Source organism: Dipteris shenzhenensis, chromosome 21 (assembly GCF_047967505.1).
Source record: "Dipteris shenzhenensis isolate YYH24624 ecotype China chromosome 21, Dip_SZ_1.0, whole genome shotgun sequence".
Taxonomy (NCBI): domain Eukaryota; kingdom Viridiplantae; phylum Streptophyta; class Polypodiopsida; order Gleicheniales; family Dipteridaceae; genus Dipteris; species Dipteris shenzhenensis.
This window is the reverse complement of record NC_141616.1, coordinates 34,999,242-35,014,586: the sequence shown is the minus strand read 5'-3', so window position 1 is coordinate 35,014,586 and position 15,345 is coordinate 34,999,242. Positions and strand designations below refer to the sequence as shown.

The following is a 15,345-nucleotide window of genomic DNA, read 5'->3' as shown; positions in this document are numbered from 1 at the left end:
ATTTGATATAGATTGTGGTGATTCTATTTTGCTTCATGAGTTATTACCGTACCTATAGATGCTAGATGATGCAGTAGATGTGTGCAGTGCCATCTCTTCTAACAGATTTGGTCAAGCTCCGATTGTCGAAGGGCATGATATGTTCTATTATTTTCAACCAGTGATCCTTGAATTCAAAGAAAAAAACAAAGAAGTTCTCGAAAGGATGAATGTCGAATCTCATATGTCTACTCATAGTTCAAAAAAAGACACAGAGAAAGGTATTACTTCACCTATAACCAAAACTAGAGTGAGAGGGACTTGTCCTACTACAAGAAGTATGGTGCATGCTCAACATGTTATATTGAATGAAGAGGAAGAATGCATGCTAGGAAAAATTTCCAAAATGGGGCCATTGAAAGATAGTGAGGCAAAACGCTTTGCTATGGTTCTTGGATGCAAGGAAAGGGGAATCATTGCCGATGCTGCAAGGGCATTCTTAGCCAACTTGATTCGATTTCATTGCATAGACAACCCTTAGGGAATGTGAGTGATCTTGTTAATTAGAGTTGCAAACACAAATGCTCAACTAAAACATTTGTACCTACATTCTGATTTATATTTGGACACTATTTGGTTAGATTCGATTTGCAAAACATTATGTTTCAATTTGTTTTGTGAAAGAATTAATAGACATTTAGTACCTTGTTCAAAAAATGCTATGTGCTTTATGATGTGAGTTTGTATTCCTCCACTAAAAGAATGATTCTTTGATTTTAAACATATGATAGGTGTTGCAGATTGTCCTGAAAAGTTGAAGAGCTATCTTATTACAAATTTTGATCCTGCATCCAATGGCTTATGGAAACATAAATTGCCCATACCCATTGAGCACGTGTTCGAAATGAATGGCATCCATTATGAAGTAAAGAAATCAACAATACCTGGGGCAGGATATGGTCTTTTTGTACATACGAGCATCAAGAAAAAACAAGATTTGATGATATATAATGGTCCAAAGTATGATTATGATACTTGGAGATCTCTCCTCAAGTTTTTCCCAAGGATGAAGACTTATGGAATGTTTGAAGATCCATTCATTGAGCCATTGATAGATGTGAAATGTATTGTGGGAGATGTATTGTATGGAAACATTGCTGGATATATAAATAGCTCAATGTATTATAAAGAAAGAACAAATGTTATATTTGTATACATCCCTAAACTACCACCTTGGGCTCAAAAGTCACAAGGAAATTTGAGTGCCCATGGCTACATTACTGTGCAAACCATAAAGGATATCTCCTTCGGAGATGAGCTACTTTGTGAGTATGAATACTAGTATGGAATTGTTAATGATTATGTTAAATGATGTGGTGCAAAATTGGCTATGTGTCAATGGTTTTGATTATATTTAGTACAAGAAAGCAATTTAAAAAAAGGTTTTTATCAAGACCATGTCTCTGAGTTTCATGAGCTCTATTGTGATGGAGAGTTTCATGAGCTCTATTGTGATGGAACGGTGTTTTTGAACACCACATTTATATGATGGATGTCAAAGCTCTACCATAATCCTAGTGCATATGTCAATACTGCAATTTATCAACATAGAAACATATGAATTTGACATTAATTTGATACATCTAATATACCAAATAAAAATTGACAGTTGTTGCAAGTTTAATTTTGTTTTTGAAGACCACATTTATATGATGGATGTCAAAGATCTATAACAATCCTATTGCATATATCAATACTCCAATTTAATTTACTCCAATGAATCTTCCTAAGGCAACATCTATAAATTGGCTTTTGTTTGTGGTTTCGATGGATACGAAACAACAAACATCTTTCTTTCACTAGCAAATCAACAAATGTTTTGGCCATGGAGCCATGTTCACATCTATTAAGGCCTTTTTCCATAGCAACATTTGCTTGGGTTTCTAGGAATTGGGAAAGTATTGTGCATGGTCTAGTCTCCCCCAACATAATTGAAACTTGGGTCCTCAATGGAGCTAATGTTTCAATAAAAAACATCAAATTTTACTTTTGAAGTGACTATATTTTATTTCGTGGGAATTGGGATTTTCCCAAATTCTCTAATATAGTGTTAAGGTGTTTGTTAATTTCCTAGTAAGATGTAGGCAGGGTTTGTGATTCTCATTAAGGATACGCTGACATCTCAAGAATTTTGCAGAAGTTTGATAAGGTTTTGGGGTGAGGATTGTTGAGTTCCATGTCTTATGTGTCTATGCTCAAATTTGTCTACTAAGAGGAGTGTTGGAGGGAAATTATCCTCAGGGTAAGGGCTAGGACATGATAGAATGCGTCCAAGATAGTTCCAATAGCAAGAGAGGCATAGGGGGTGCTGAGCTTGATCTTTGGGAGGAGCTTTGCCTTGAGAAGGGTCAAGTTGACTACTAGGATCTCCACCAAAATTGTCTTGGGAGTCTAGGGTAGGTCAGATAGATAGGTTCTATGCAATAGGGAAAGGATGGGGGATGGCTGCCCCTTTGAATGAGGAGTACTTACCAGTATTTGGGCTATTAGAGCATGTGCCAATCATCTAGCAATTCATCGCTCCTGTGCAAATAGGCAGATAATGTGATATCCCCTTCTCAGGGGCTTCACCTAAAATTGTTTAGTGTACCACGTGAATTCAAAAGGAAGGGTATTTTAATTCAGTTTTTGGGAAAATTTTAACAGGATTAAAATAACAGGAGGGTTTTTTTAATTCAATTTTAGAAAAAAATTCGTTAATTCATAAGTAAAGAGGGGTGGTTTTATTAGAAGAAACATCTTAGTTGAGGGGGTTTTTTAATACCCCTTGAGCGCACGTGATACACAAGTTTTCTTTTAGTAGTGCACCCCCCGAGATCCCCTTCAAGTTTTGTAGTGAAATCTGCCAAGCATTGATGAAGCCAGAGAAGGAGTGGTTGACCCACTTAATAGATGGCCATCAGAGCGATACTAAAGGATGGCTCTCAAGTAGGTTGTCGAATGTGCTCCTGGGGATAACAAAGAAGAAGCTTTAGCCATCTGGGTTCAACTTGAGCAAGCAAAAGAATGGAGAATGAAGAGTAGACAACTATGGTTTCATGTGGTTAAATTGAAACATGAGTGTGAGGTAGTGGACAGAGTTTTGAACGGTGATGGTTAGGTAATCACTGACTTCTGGCACATAGCAGCAATCTTTCTAACAAAGTTGTACAAGATTGTGGGCAAACTTGGTGTATAAGATAAGAAATGGCAGGATGCATTGCAGCGGGTCAAGGTGAATGTAGATTGTAGAATCTCTAATGCTCAAAGGGAAAGAATAGCCTAGAAGAAGAACTCTGGAATCTTTGCAGAAAGATATGTCCCCTGAGCTTGATGGTTTGACACCCAAATTCTAGCCATGAAGAGGATCACTCTCTGAAGATTTAAATAGTGGCCTGGTAAATTGTTTCCTAAGAGATAAAATAGAATTAATGTGGGCATAAGTAGATGGCCAAGGATATGTTTAATAAGGCCGGGACACTATATAAATGTACACACACGCACACTCATACACACTTTTATATATTTATATATATTTATTATTCATTTATTTATATATATGTTTATTCATACATACATACATGCATGCATGCATGCATACACCCACGAGCGCACACACACACACACATGCACACACATATACACATATATGTCTACATATACATACATACACATATATGCGGATATATATATATATATATATATATATATATATAGAGAGAGAGAGAGAGAGAGAGAGAGATGTGAAGTATGCTCTATGCCCGCCTTGGTCAGCAGTGCACATGCCACATCACCCCACATGTCATGCCATGTGCCATGTTACGCCACATGTGGAATGCGTGACGATTCAAGGTGCCATGTCTAGTGCCGCGTGTTTGAATTCTATCACGTGGCTATTGTCTGTTGGAGTGGCAGTGGTAGCACTCCTTGTGCTCCTCGTGGCACGTGGCACTTATGCCCTCCACGTGGAAGGCGTGGGACGAGCCTCCTTAAGATAAGATCCTAAGGCCTTTAAAATCAAATTTGAAAATTAAACTCCATAAGAGGCCGTCAAATATAGAGATTAATAAATAAGACCAAAATGTTATTCCTTTGAAACTCATGCAGTCGTAGAGCTCGTTCAGACGCAGCAACAACAATAGGCACGACACAGAGCTGCCGCCCCTTGTCCCAATCTCCTCTTCGCCTTCTCATCATAGGCCTTCTTTCGGGGCTCTTACCTCCGCAGAAGCATTCCAACGTCATCGGCTCAGGCAGTTTCAAGCTGTTTCCACTGCGCAGCAGGCCAGCTTTGGCTATGGCTTCTTCTCCATCTTCCTCTCCCTCCATATTCAGGCTTCATGACTTCCTCCTGCTTGCCATTACCATCAGCCTCTTCTTCCTCCTCCGCCTTCCCACTTCCGAGTCGTTCATGCACCATCGTATTAGGAAGCTGCACAGCGAGCGATTTCAAGCTCTCTCCACGCTGACTACCTCTACTTATTACATGAATCAGACTGTCGATCACTTCGATCCTCAGGTTCTCCCTCCTCTCTTGTCTTCTCTCTCTCCTCGGGGGGGTCACTATGCATAAACCCTCTATATCACGTGCGTTCAAGGCCTATATTTAAAATCCCTTATATGTAAAATTTTCATTAATAAAATGTACCCCTTTTCTATACAAATCTGTAAATTTTTTCCAAAACTATTTAAAATAGTCCCTTATGTATATTTATTTCTATAAATTTTAGAAATAAAAAATATCCTTTTGTTGAACTCACGTGACAGGGTTACATATGATGAGTGACCGCCCCGAGTCTCTCTCTCGTTTCTCATAATGGCTCAATGGTTTTCCTCTCCTCATGTGTAAGGTTTGCATGAACAACCATGAAAGCTTGGAGCCTCTCCTTCACTTATTACATAATCTTCCTAATACTTCCTCTTACTTCATGGCTAATATTAGAACGACAACTACTATGACACAAGAAGTGGCTCAAGTTCAGATGTGACTATGTCTGAAGGTGACAGTTGTCAAGCTTCCAATGAGACACATTAAACTGACATCTTGTCCCTTCACATCTCTTATTTGTCAATAAAGGGTTCAGTCTGATGCTTTGAGAGAAGACAAAGTTTCTGAGTGATACTGGTCATGAAGTGCTTACTGGAATAGATGATATTGATGTTGTTTGTGGGACAAATGATGCAGTAACAAGACTCAATGATAAACTTACTGATACTAGTCATGAAGCACTTACAAGAGTAGAGGATATCGATGCCATTTCTAGGATAAGCGAGGCAATAATTGGGTTCGATGGCATAATAGGTGCACTTAGCTAGAGGCTTTGCAAAAAAAAAAACTTTGTCTTGCAAAGTGTAGCTCCAATGTGGAGCTTTGTAGCATAAAATGTAAGTCTCTCCCCTTTCAAATCGAGGAATAGTTGGTTAAGAAAGTGCTGAAATGTATGACGTAGTACTACAACCTAAAAATTTAAGCCTTCAGATGTAGTTTAGATTTGTGCTGCTATATATAAGCTATAAAAATAATGATGTCTCCCTAATAGTAGCCTTCAAGGCATTTCGCTCTAAGGCTAAATGAAAGCTCTAGAAGAGCATAACAAGTGGCACCTATGGCTGCTCTGTAAAAATCGAAGCTATTGAGCAACTATGGCTGCTCACAAGATGAAGTGACAAGCTTCATGCAATAGCCACCATGTGTGCAGACACCACACTATGATGTTGAGAGAAGTGGTGTGAGAGAGAGGGATTAAGAAAGGAATTGATGAAATAGAACTCCAACACATGAGTGTTATACAACAAGCAAAATCATATCCAAGAAGGTGCATTGCTTTTTGAGAAGCCATTTCAACTACTTCTTCTCTTTGCAAATTATCTCAATGATCAACTTGGAAAAACTTCAGCCACTTCCTTTTTCCTCCGCTGCTCTCATTAAGTATCACCTTTGGACACAATAGGGTATTCTAGAAACATAGTATTGGACAAGGTTGGCTGATAGAGACCATCATCATTTTGATTTAGATACAAGATTTCCAGTAAACTGTTACCACTAGGCAACTTATTGGCTACCATGTGGGTAGCAAACTAAGGAAAAAAGAGAAGAGAGGAGGATGGCACATGGGTAGAACACACTTGGCAAGGCGAGCTCTTCTTGGAGGCCAATGATAGGACAGATCTGCCATGCAATTGATTGGAGGACTGCAACAACTGTAGGGAGCAGAGAATTATGTGTTACCGGCCTAGGATAGATGTCTACAAGCTAGAGTTCGCTCTAGGAAAAAAGGCACACATGTGGTGGGCTATATGGAGAAGATCTAATTGTCCCGGAGGATAGAAGCTTGGGCCAAGTAAGGGAGGTAAAGTGGCTGCAATGGGAAGTCCCCTTGCCCTTAAATAGGGCCCTAGCTCAGTGGTTGGCTGACCGACCACGCCGACCAAACCGTAGACCTCGAGCTCAACATAGCCCCAAACATGGGCTTGTGGGTTCGTTAACAAACCAGAAGTAGGTCAGCCTACTATGGCCGACCAGTTGACTATTTTGGGGGGGCTTCCAGTGCCTATAAAAGGGGCCCCTTAGGGCCTCATTATTCATGCATAAGGGCATCACATTTAGCAACACTTTGTAGCAGCAAGATCTGGGCCACCAACTAGGGGATCTAGTGGGGTTAAAGAGCAGTAGACTTAGCTCAACAAGGGGCTGCAATAACCTTGGCCATCTTCTAGGGCAGCAAGGAGTAGGGATCAAAGAAAAGACTCAAAGTATACTAAAGCAACATGAGAGAGATGAACAGACCTCTGACCTTTGAGGAGTTGGGTCCCTTATTACTATAGAAGAGTCCTCTGGAGAAGCTTTATGACAAAAGAGATTACAAGAGCATTGCTAGCCAAAGACAAGGTTGGCAAAAGGAAGGGAAAGCCTAGCATTGGCAAGTCCAAGGATGATTTGGAGGACACTTTAGAAAACTCAAAAAAGCGAAAGCATGAGAAGTGTTTTTATGATCTACCAAGCCATTTTGTAAAGGATTGCAGAAAGAAGAAGGCACATCAGAAGAATAAGAAGGGATCTATTTTATATTCATGGTAGTCAGATATTGTCAATGTGTTCCACAATGGAGAATTATTCTTAGTGACATCTTCAAGTTTCGCAAAGATTAGATATGCAAACCCAAAGTCACAGTGAATATGTCTGATATTGAGATTGGCCAGACAAGGAGATCGAAAATTTTGTGAAGGTTAGGGACAAATCTCGGGACAATGGTAAGTGCTTGAAGTCATCCATGTGCTTTGCTGGTATTGTTGACATGAGAGAGGATTCCATGGAGTGGCCTAAGGCTTTAGGGTCAAACGGATGCTGTGGTTTAGAAGAAGGCATTATAGGATTACACAGGGGAGTGGAATGTGCCTTTATGAGGTGCATGATTTGCTTTAGAGCAAGCACTCAAATAGGACGATTACATTTTCTAACAAAATTATGCTTTTGTAGGGGCTTGTAAATTTTGTTTTTTTGAAAAAAAGATTGTGAAGAATTACCATAAAAAACACCATGTAAAATAGGCTCTTTATACTAGCCCTTTGGATGCATGTGCTATCCAAGACTCTTACATGGTGAACCCCTCTCCATACAAAAAAGTAATATCCACACTCGTGCAAGATTTGTCAAGTGTGGCTTCACTAAGCTTATCTATTCATTTTCCCAATGAATTTAATTAGTAAGAAACAAATTATATTTACACTCTATGGATCTCTTTCAATTGGTATAGAAAACTTTTCATCCAAGACCTCATGTTACTCAATGTCTAGTGTGCTTTCATTATTGATCACTTCACATTTCTTCTACTTTCATATGTAGTAATTTTGAGATGTCCTTCTCATATTATAGGTTTTCCAATTTGTTTCTATTTTCCCTATAATGATTCTACTACTTGGTATATGTGATAATATTATACCTTCATTTCATAATCGCACCAAATACTATGCAATTAATATCTAGAAGATATATCATAAGAATTCCTATAAAGAAATTAACATACTATGTATTTGTGTGGACAATCTGTCTATTTCTAAACAACTATGAAAAATATGATATTGCCTGTATTACTTTACAATGAGACAAATATACAAGACAACTATGAAAAATACGATATTGCTTGTATTACTTTACAATGAGAATCTATATTGGATACGTTTAATCCATCCATTTTGATTAGATATTTCTCAATCATGTTAGTCAACATTAGAATGTTAAAAAAGTTGTTAAATCAAGGTGAAAAAAAAATCATTGAACACTTCAAAAAAATGTCGACCATGAACAATTGCACTTTAGATTCATGAAATGATGATAGTTACCATTATTATTTATCATCTAACCCCTCCATGTATAGATCATTTGATATTTGTTTTAAGGGAAACTATAAGTGATTTCATGAACAATTCTACTCTAGATTCATGAAAGATATAGTTATCACTATCATTTGCACTAATCCCTCCATGTACACATCATTTAATATCTTTTTTAAATGAATCTATAATTGAATGATAATTTTTTAAACGAAACTATAATTGAATGGTAATTCTTTCATTTAATATATTTGAACATTCCCTTTTAAGGAACTCATGCCTATATGGTATTTGTTGTTAGATGCTCTCTCTCTCTCTCTCTCTCTCTCTCTCACATGTTAATGAGTGCCATCCATGTGTTTGTCTATCAAAACATAGGCTCATTCCTACATGCCCAAAAGTGTATAAGTGCATATGAGTGTGTGTGTGTGTGTGCGTGTGTGTGTGTGTGTGTGTTTGTGATGATATCTTACTGTCATTGGGGGGCCATATCACTTACGAGACACATGTGGGAGCATGTTTGTGTATATGTGAACGTGCACGTATGTATGTATGTGTAGTTTGCACACAGATAGATAGAGAGAGAGAGAGAGAGAGAGAGAGAGAGAGATAGAGAGATAAACTAATGCACAACTTAAATTTATTTGAGAAGTGCATAAGCAATGCCACATGAACTTATGTACAATTTAAATATTATTTTTGCTTCTTCTCCTCCATATCAAGATTGATTGTCATATCAAATTCAAGATGGGAGTTTCAACTTGACGACAGAATGTGGGTTAAAAAGGATCTTTTGAAGAATTTTTTAGAAGTCTTTTATATAATGTAAGGGAACCCTTTAAGTCTACATATATGAAATTTCCACGTAAGATTGATTGTCTTTTAACAAATTTCATGTTTTTTTTTTTCAACCATGACAGGATTCTCAAACATTTCAACAACGTTATTATGAGGCTTTAGAATTCTTTGTTGATCCCAAAGGTCCTATATTTTTGGAGGTTTGTGGTGAAGCAACTTGTGGTGGAATCTATTTTGACTACTATGCAGTAAGTGCTATCCACCTAACATAAGTGTCCACATATTGTAGCATCATTAAAACAAAGAGGTGTTTTACATGAATTCGGTTACTCAAGTGCAAAGTATGTATTTAGGCATTTGGTGGTGATGGTATATGTGCACATAACACACATGAAAGTGTGTGCACATGTGTACACATGCAGGCACACAGATTATGCGCTTTGCTTGCTTGGGGCATTTGTTATAGGCCGTAATTGAATCTTTGATATGTTAATATTAGGGTTCAACATTTGCCAAACTCTTGCTCAAGCTGCACCAACATGGTTTTAATCTCCTTTTTTGTTTGTGCTAATGGCGACAATTGTTGCCCATCCATCTGGAGAATGAGGTCTCATTGTATTCAACTAGAAGTTTGAAACAGTTTGAAAATTTCCATATCCTTTAGATTTGATACCCAATGCATCTTGTAGTGATAAGTCCTTCATCATCTTTAGGTCCGAAATAGATTAGTGGTGGTCCGTGCCTCCTACAATCACCCAATGTTATGATGGTTTGTGGCCACCTCCCAAATATTCTTTGTCTTTCAATCCACAACTTGATTGATCTATGCCATGTTCACTAATGATCCATTCAAAGGTAGCTTCTTGGGTGGCTTTGTTCTCTTCTTCTTAAGCCCTTTATTGGTCTTGGCCCCCGTCTTCATGTTTGATTTAGTACTTGCTTCTTAGTCACTAAGAGTTTCCTTTGAGGAAGCTCCTTGCTTCATCAAGATGCCTACACTCCTCTCATACTCATGCTTCCTTCATCCTTGGGGTCCTTTCATCATTTGGGCTTCTTTTGCTTAGTCCTTTCATGGCTCGGGCTTCTTTGCCTCCAATAGTTGGATGAGTAGTTGTAGTAGCACTTGCAGCATGTCATCCCTTTGTTTCCAGCTATGTTTAAAAGTGTTGGAGACCTCGCTTGTAACCTAGCCTAACCTTTTATTTTGAGATTAGAATTGTATTTTGGCTCAGTTTGTCGACTCGTGCCTTTAACATGTGGACTCAGGTCCTCAACCTGATATTCTCTTTGTCAATGTGATGGTTGTGTGATTGGATTCCTTGACTTGGTTCTTTGGTACTTTCTATAATGTTTAATTCATCCATGCTCTTTGCTCTATGCCTCCCTCTTTGCTTTGTTGGGTTCATCGGAGGTTGTTACTCATACCTCTATTGTTAGCACATTAGCATATTTGGCCCTTCCTCCATGGCATGTGAATTATTGAAGTGTAGATGCTAATTAGCCTCATGATAGCACTGAATGACACATGGACTTGGGGGATGTTAAGCCCATATGAAAAGTGGCATATTAAATATCCTTGAATATATGGGAAATTTAAAATGCCCTCTAGGATATCCCTCTCGAGACTTTTCGAGAGGCTCTAGAGGTTACATGGCTATGGCACGGGAGTTGGGGCACCCACACCAAACATTGACACATGGCAACCCTTAGCTACTTTCTTTGACATGGTATCAAATATGGTGATAGTTTCGACCGATGTGTGACTTGCTAATGTACTTGGCTATTCGACTACTAGATTTGACTGTTGGTAGTGGTGGATGATCACTAATGGCTAGCTATGTGTTGTTTATGGTAGGGCATGTTATTTGTCTTGGTTTCTTAATTGTAGTCTTTGATTTATGGTGTACTGTCAATTTGATTTGTGCAATTTGTTGGCCTGGCCCTTCGACTATTCCTCGTGAGCCTTTGTGTTGTGTTGACTAGCCTTATTTGTAGATCATCAACGTTGTCTAATTTGGAGCTTGGACAAAGGGAGGGAAGGGGGGGTGTATTGGCACATTATTGGAAAATTTGGACCTCTCCCAAACTATTGATGGTATTCTACCCTCAACCCTCCATTGGCCGACACTTGATGCTTGATGTGGTGCTTGTGCCACCAAAATGCAAGAGTATGTCTTCTCTTGCACGCCTTCGATACCCTAATGTTCTACTGGTGCTTCATTGCAACAAAACAAGAACCTCATTGCCTACTCACCTTGGTTTGTTGTATTGTGGTCAAAACCATATGGAGACATGGGAATGAGCAAACAATAGTATGGGAGAGAAGTGCAAGATAAAACTTCTATTACTCAGAAAATGGGCTTGTAGCCCATTACAATAGACATGGTTGCAATAGTACTCATGCAACACAAGTGACATTGATCACGTCTCCTCTCGCCTCTACTCTTATCAAAGCCTATATCACCACTATGTTATAATCTGAGCAATCACCAACACAATAGTAGCAAGTGAATGGCAAGTACATTAATCCATTATACCTTGGGTTTTTTTGTTATGAAAAGAGAAGATATCAAGCATGACTCGGCTACTCTTGCTTCCCGTCTTCCATGATTATCTTGGCATTATGTGTCCACTTGCCTTGCCACTCAACGCCCATGATCTTTGACTTTTGATTGCCATTGCGACCTCGCTTTGGCAAATGTGCTTCGCTACGTGAAGTCTTGGGGTTACTTGTATAGTCGTCATTACTCGAGGTCAACGTTACACCTTGGCTCTTAAGTCAACCGAGTCCTCATGGTAGGTACAAGTCGGGACTCAAAACTTAGAGGCTAGGTGTTGTGCCTACTACAGGGATGATTGGGTCCTAGTAAGCGACATTTGCTTTTGCATCAACCCGTTATTGTTGGAGGGAGAGGGGAGTGCTCGAAGTAGAGGATAAGAGGATGGTTTGGGCACTTCATAGGATTCGACAGCACATAGTGTACAATTGGATCCACATCCTAGAAGTGATCTTAGGAGTTGCCAGAACCTCATTGGCATGGAGGCACCAAGCTTCCTTCCATTGTTCAATGACATGGACCATGTCGAGGTTCAAAAGGCCAAGATGTGCAAACTTATCTATAAGCCGCTTATGTGCAAACTATGCGACATGGTTCAAAAGTTGGGAAAAATAGATTTGCAGTAGGTACTCTTTCCATCGTGAAGCAAGTAACCACTATCTTATCAATTGTTTAGGAAAAAAAGAGGATGAGTAAAATAGTGGACATGAGACGCAACACAAGGTCCATTAGGACTCGATTCTTCCTGCAAATGTCAGGGATGGTGATTTATTATTGATTTTGTGATGTCTATATTTTGGAAGCTGAAGTCCAATAAATACATGAATAATGTGACATAATAATTGATCCTCATTGCAATTTTCACAATATTGTCACATGGACTACAACCATATGAACAAAGGTGTAGCCATCCTTCAATCTTGCATCCTTTTGGATTTTCTTGTTCCCTCACATCGATAACATGCATTAAACGAGAGGAATGTTGTAAGAAGAATGACAACAAGAAATTTTGAATGGACCAGTAATTGAAAATATTTATATTATAATATATAATATATAATTATTATAACCACACAGTGTGTGAGTAAGGAGGCCGCATGCTTCCTTCCCCAAAGAGTTATAATCCCAGGGAACGGGCCCTTCCATGGGTTTCGAGATAACACCAAGAATATTAGCGCTGAGGATAAGTCTTGCGAATGGATAAGAAACTGGCATATCACGTGAATGTCAATAGTCGTAATCGTAGTCGAATGCGGAGAGATAATATCCGAAAAACTTGCCAATGTGACCGTGAGATGATTTGATTTTGTCCTTGAGCAAGATGATTCCAATGTTCTCAGATCGTTTAATAGACTTTGGATAGCACAAAAGAACAACTATCATTAGAGAAAGTCTGAAGTAGAGCAACTGAAGTAGAGCAAGTAACATTCTCACTCTCCGCTTAGCCAGTGTCACGTGCCTCTTCAACCTCGAGAAAATGGGAGTTTGATCACTATAGTAAGTCGATATTTTAGGCTTGTGAGAGTAGAGCACGAGGCTCTCCAAAGTGAGAAAGATCCAATATATGATCGCCACTAAGCTTAGTGCACACAAGATCAGCATAAGAACTAAGGAGGCTCAAAGCACACTAAATAAGACATGAGAGGGAGATAGCAAATCTATATCTCTTGCAATGTGTGTTCAACAATACATGATAGGCTTCTTATATAGAGAGAGCCTTTAGAATAGTCAAACCATGTGGGATCCTCTCATCCACATCTCTCCTTATGGATATCCTCAATCCACATCTCCACATCGTGTAGTCCACATCCTAGTGTGGCTACTTTAATTCTTTCCTATACCATACCTTAGCCCTTTAATCTATGTGCTCATGGCACCATATCTCAACACCTCCCCTTGGTGCCATGATCCTTTGGCTACTGCAAGGTGGTCAGATGTGAGTTACAAATCCATCACCTCCCCTTAATGCATGCATTGCTACTTAAGGTGGTCAAGTGTGGCTTTTTACATGTCAATACCTCCCCTGGGTGCTTTTATAGCTACTCTCAGGTGGTCAGGCTTGATTACAATATATAGGCAAGGTTGGCAAGGTTTTTGTTTCTCAATACATTCCATTGATGTCACCTTTTGGCTCATGGCTTGATGACGATGGCGTTTGCTTCTTTGCTTGGTGTATATTCATGCATGATGCTTTGTTCTTCCATGTGCTTTGATGCTTTGTGTGTGGATGCCATGCTTTATGCTATGGTCATCTCATGCACTTGAGCTTTTGGCATGCTTATGACAATGATGTGTGCATTCATGCTTTGCTTTTCCATTTGTTGCAAAGGTCTTACCAATTGATTTCTTTCAATATTGGCAGTGTCTGATTGCTAACAATGATTTTGACTTGATAGACACATAGAGCTCAAAAAGATTATCACTTTTCCTTTTTGGAGTGTGTCCAAATTCTTTTTGGATTGCAAGTTATGGCTTGTCGAATTTTTTGTGAAGAAGAGGGGGCCTTGATGATGTGGCAGAGGCTATTCACATGCTGCACTCACATTGTGCTTAACAAGGGGCTCTGTGCTTAAGTGGCACTTAACTAATCCTACCCCTAACCATGGTTATTTTGAATTGACCCTTCAGGGGTTGGCTTGACCAACCCTATCTACTTGCTGACCAAGGTTAATTCTACCTCAATTCTACCCAAGTTAAGTTAACCAGCAATCAATGACCACACCCAACTAACCAAGGTTAACTGTGGTTGGATTAACTTAACCACAGTTTAGCCTTATCCTACCACATGGCTTTTTGTGGGAGCCTTAGCAATGAAGACTTTGAAGAAATCTCTGAGGCGTGAGCGTGATGGCAGCAATGTCCATGAAGATGAGAAGCGACATGAGGAAGACAACCACGGGTGTTTGCAGCGGAGGGGTCCTCGATTTGTTGCAGGAGCTACCATCGATCGAGGTTATGGGAAAAGTACCTGGAAAATGGATCTGCCTCAACAGATCTCAGAATCACATGCATATCATAGGAAACATCGACAGAGAATTGTATTGTAATTCATTGCCGACTGCGTAGCTGAGCTAGCATTCCTCCTCCCAAAACACACCACGCTTGCTACAAGCTCTATTGATCGTGAAGTCCTTTTAACTGTCAATGATATCTGCTTCCACACATGATCGATGTTTTGATCAAAATCTTGCGCTCACAGTTGTTGCAGCTTCTTTAGACCCGTTTGGTAGCCTTTTACCAAACTATCCCAAAAGAGCTTTACGCGCCGTTTGGAGCCGCGGGCTAGCAGAGAAGCGACGTTTTGGTGCTGTGGGCGATGGAGGAGGCTGAGCGTGGAGACTAGAGCCTTCGCTTGTGACTGTTGTAGACGTCGAGACCACTTCCCGACTCCCTTACTGAGTTGCTTGGAGGCTCGTGGCTCTTTGCTTCAAGCTCTTCTCAGCTATGCTATGAATAGCAATACACAGAGGCAGCAAACCTATGGTTGATGAAGTCGTAGAAGCCGCTAAAGCTCGCTATGCTTGTTGTAAGGCTGAGGCTTGTTGTTGCAAGCTGCTTTTGCAAAGGTTGCTGAAGCTATTGCTGTGGCGATGCCTCTTGTATGCTTGGCACAACTACTACAAGAGTCGTTTGTTGAAGG

At 39.5% G+C, this 15,345-nt stretch overlaps 1 protein-coding gene across 1 annotated transcript in view; it reads left to right on the top strand.

Moving 5' to 3' along the window:
• The first annotated feature begins 4,315 nt into the window (after nucleotides 1–4,315).
• Nucleotides 4,316–15,345, top strand: part of LOC147888780 (putative serine protease EDA2) — a 196,184-nt gene continuing 185,154 nt past the window's right edge. Inside the window, exons 1-2 of the mRNA XM_087392365.1 lie at nucleotides 4,316–4,537; nucleotides 9,270–9,395. Coding sequence (XP_087248491.1) covers nucleotides 4,316–4,537; nucleotides 9,270–9,395 — 348 coding nt within the window. The remainder of the gene's footprint in view (nucleotides 4,538–9,269; nucleotides 9,396–15,345) is intronic.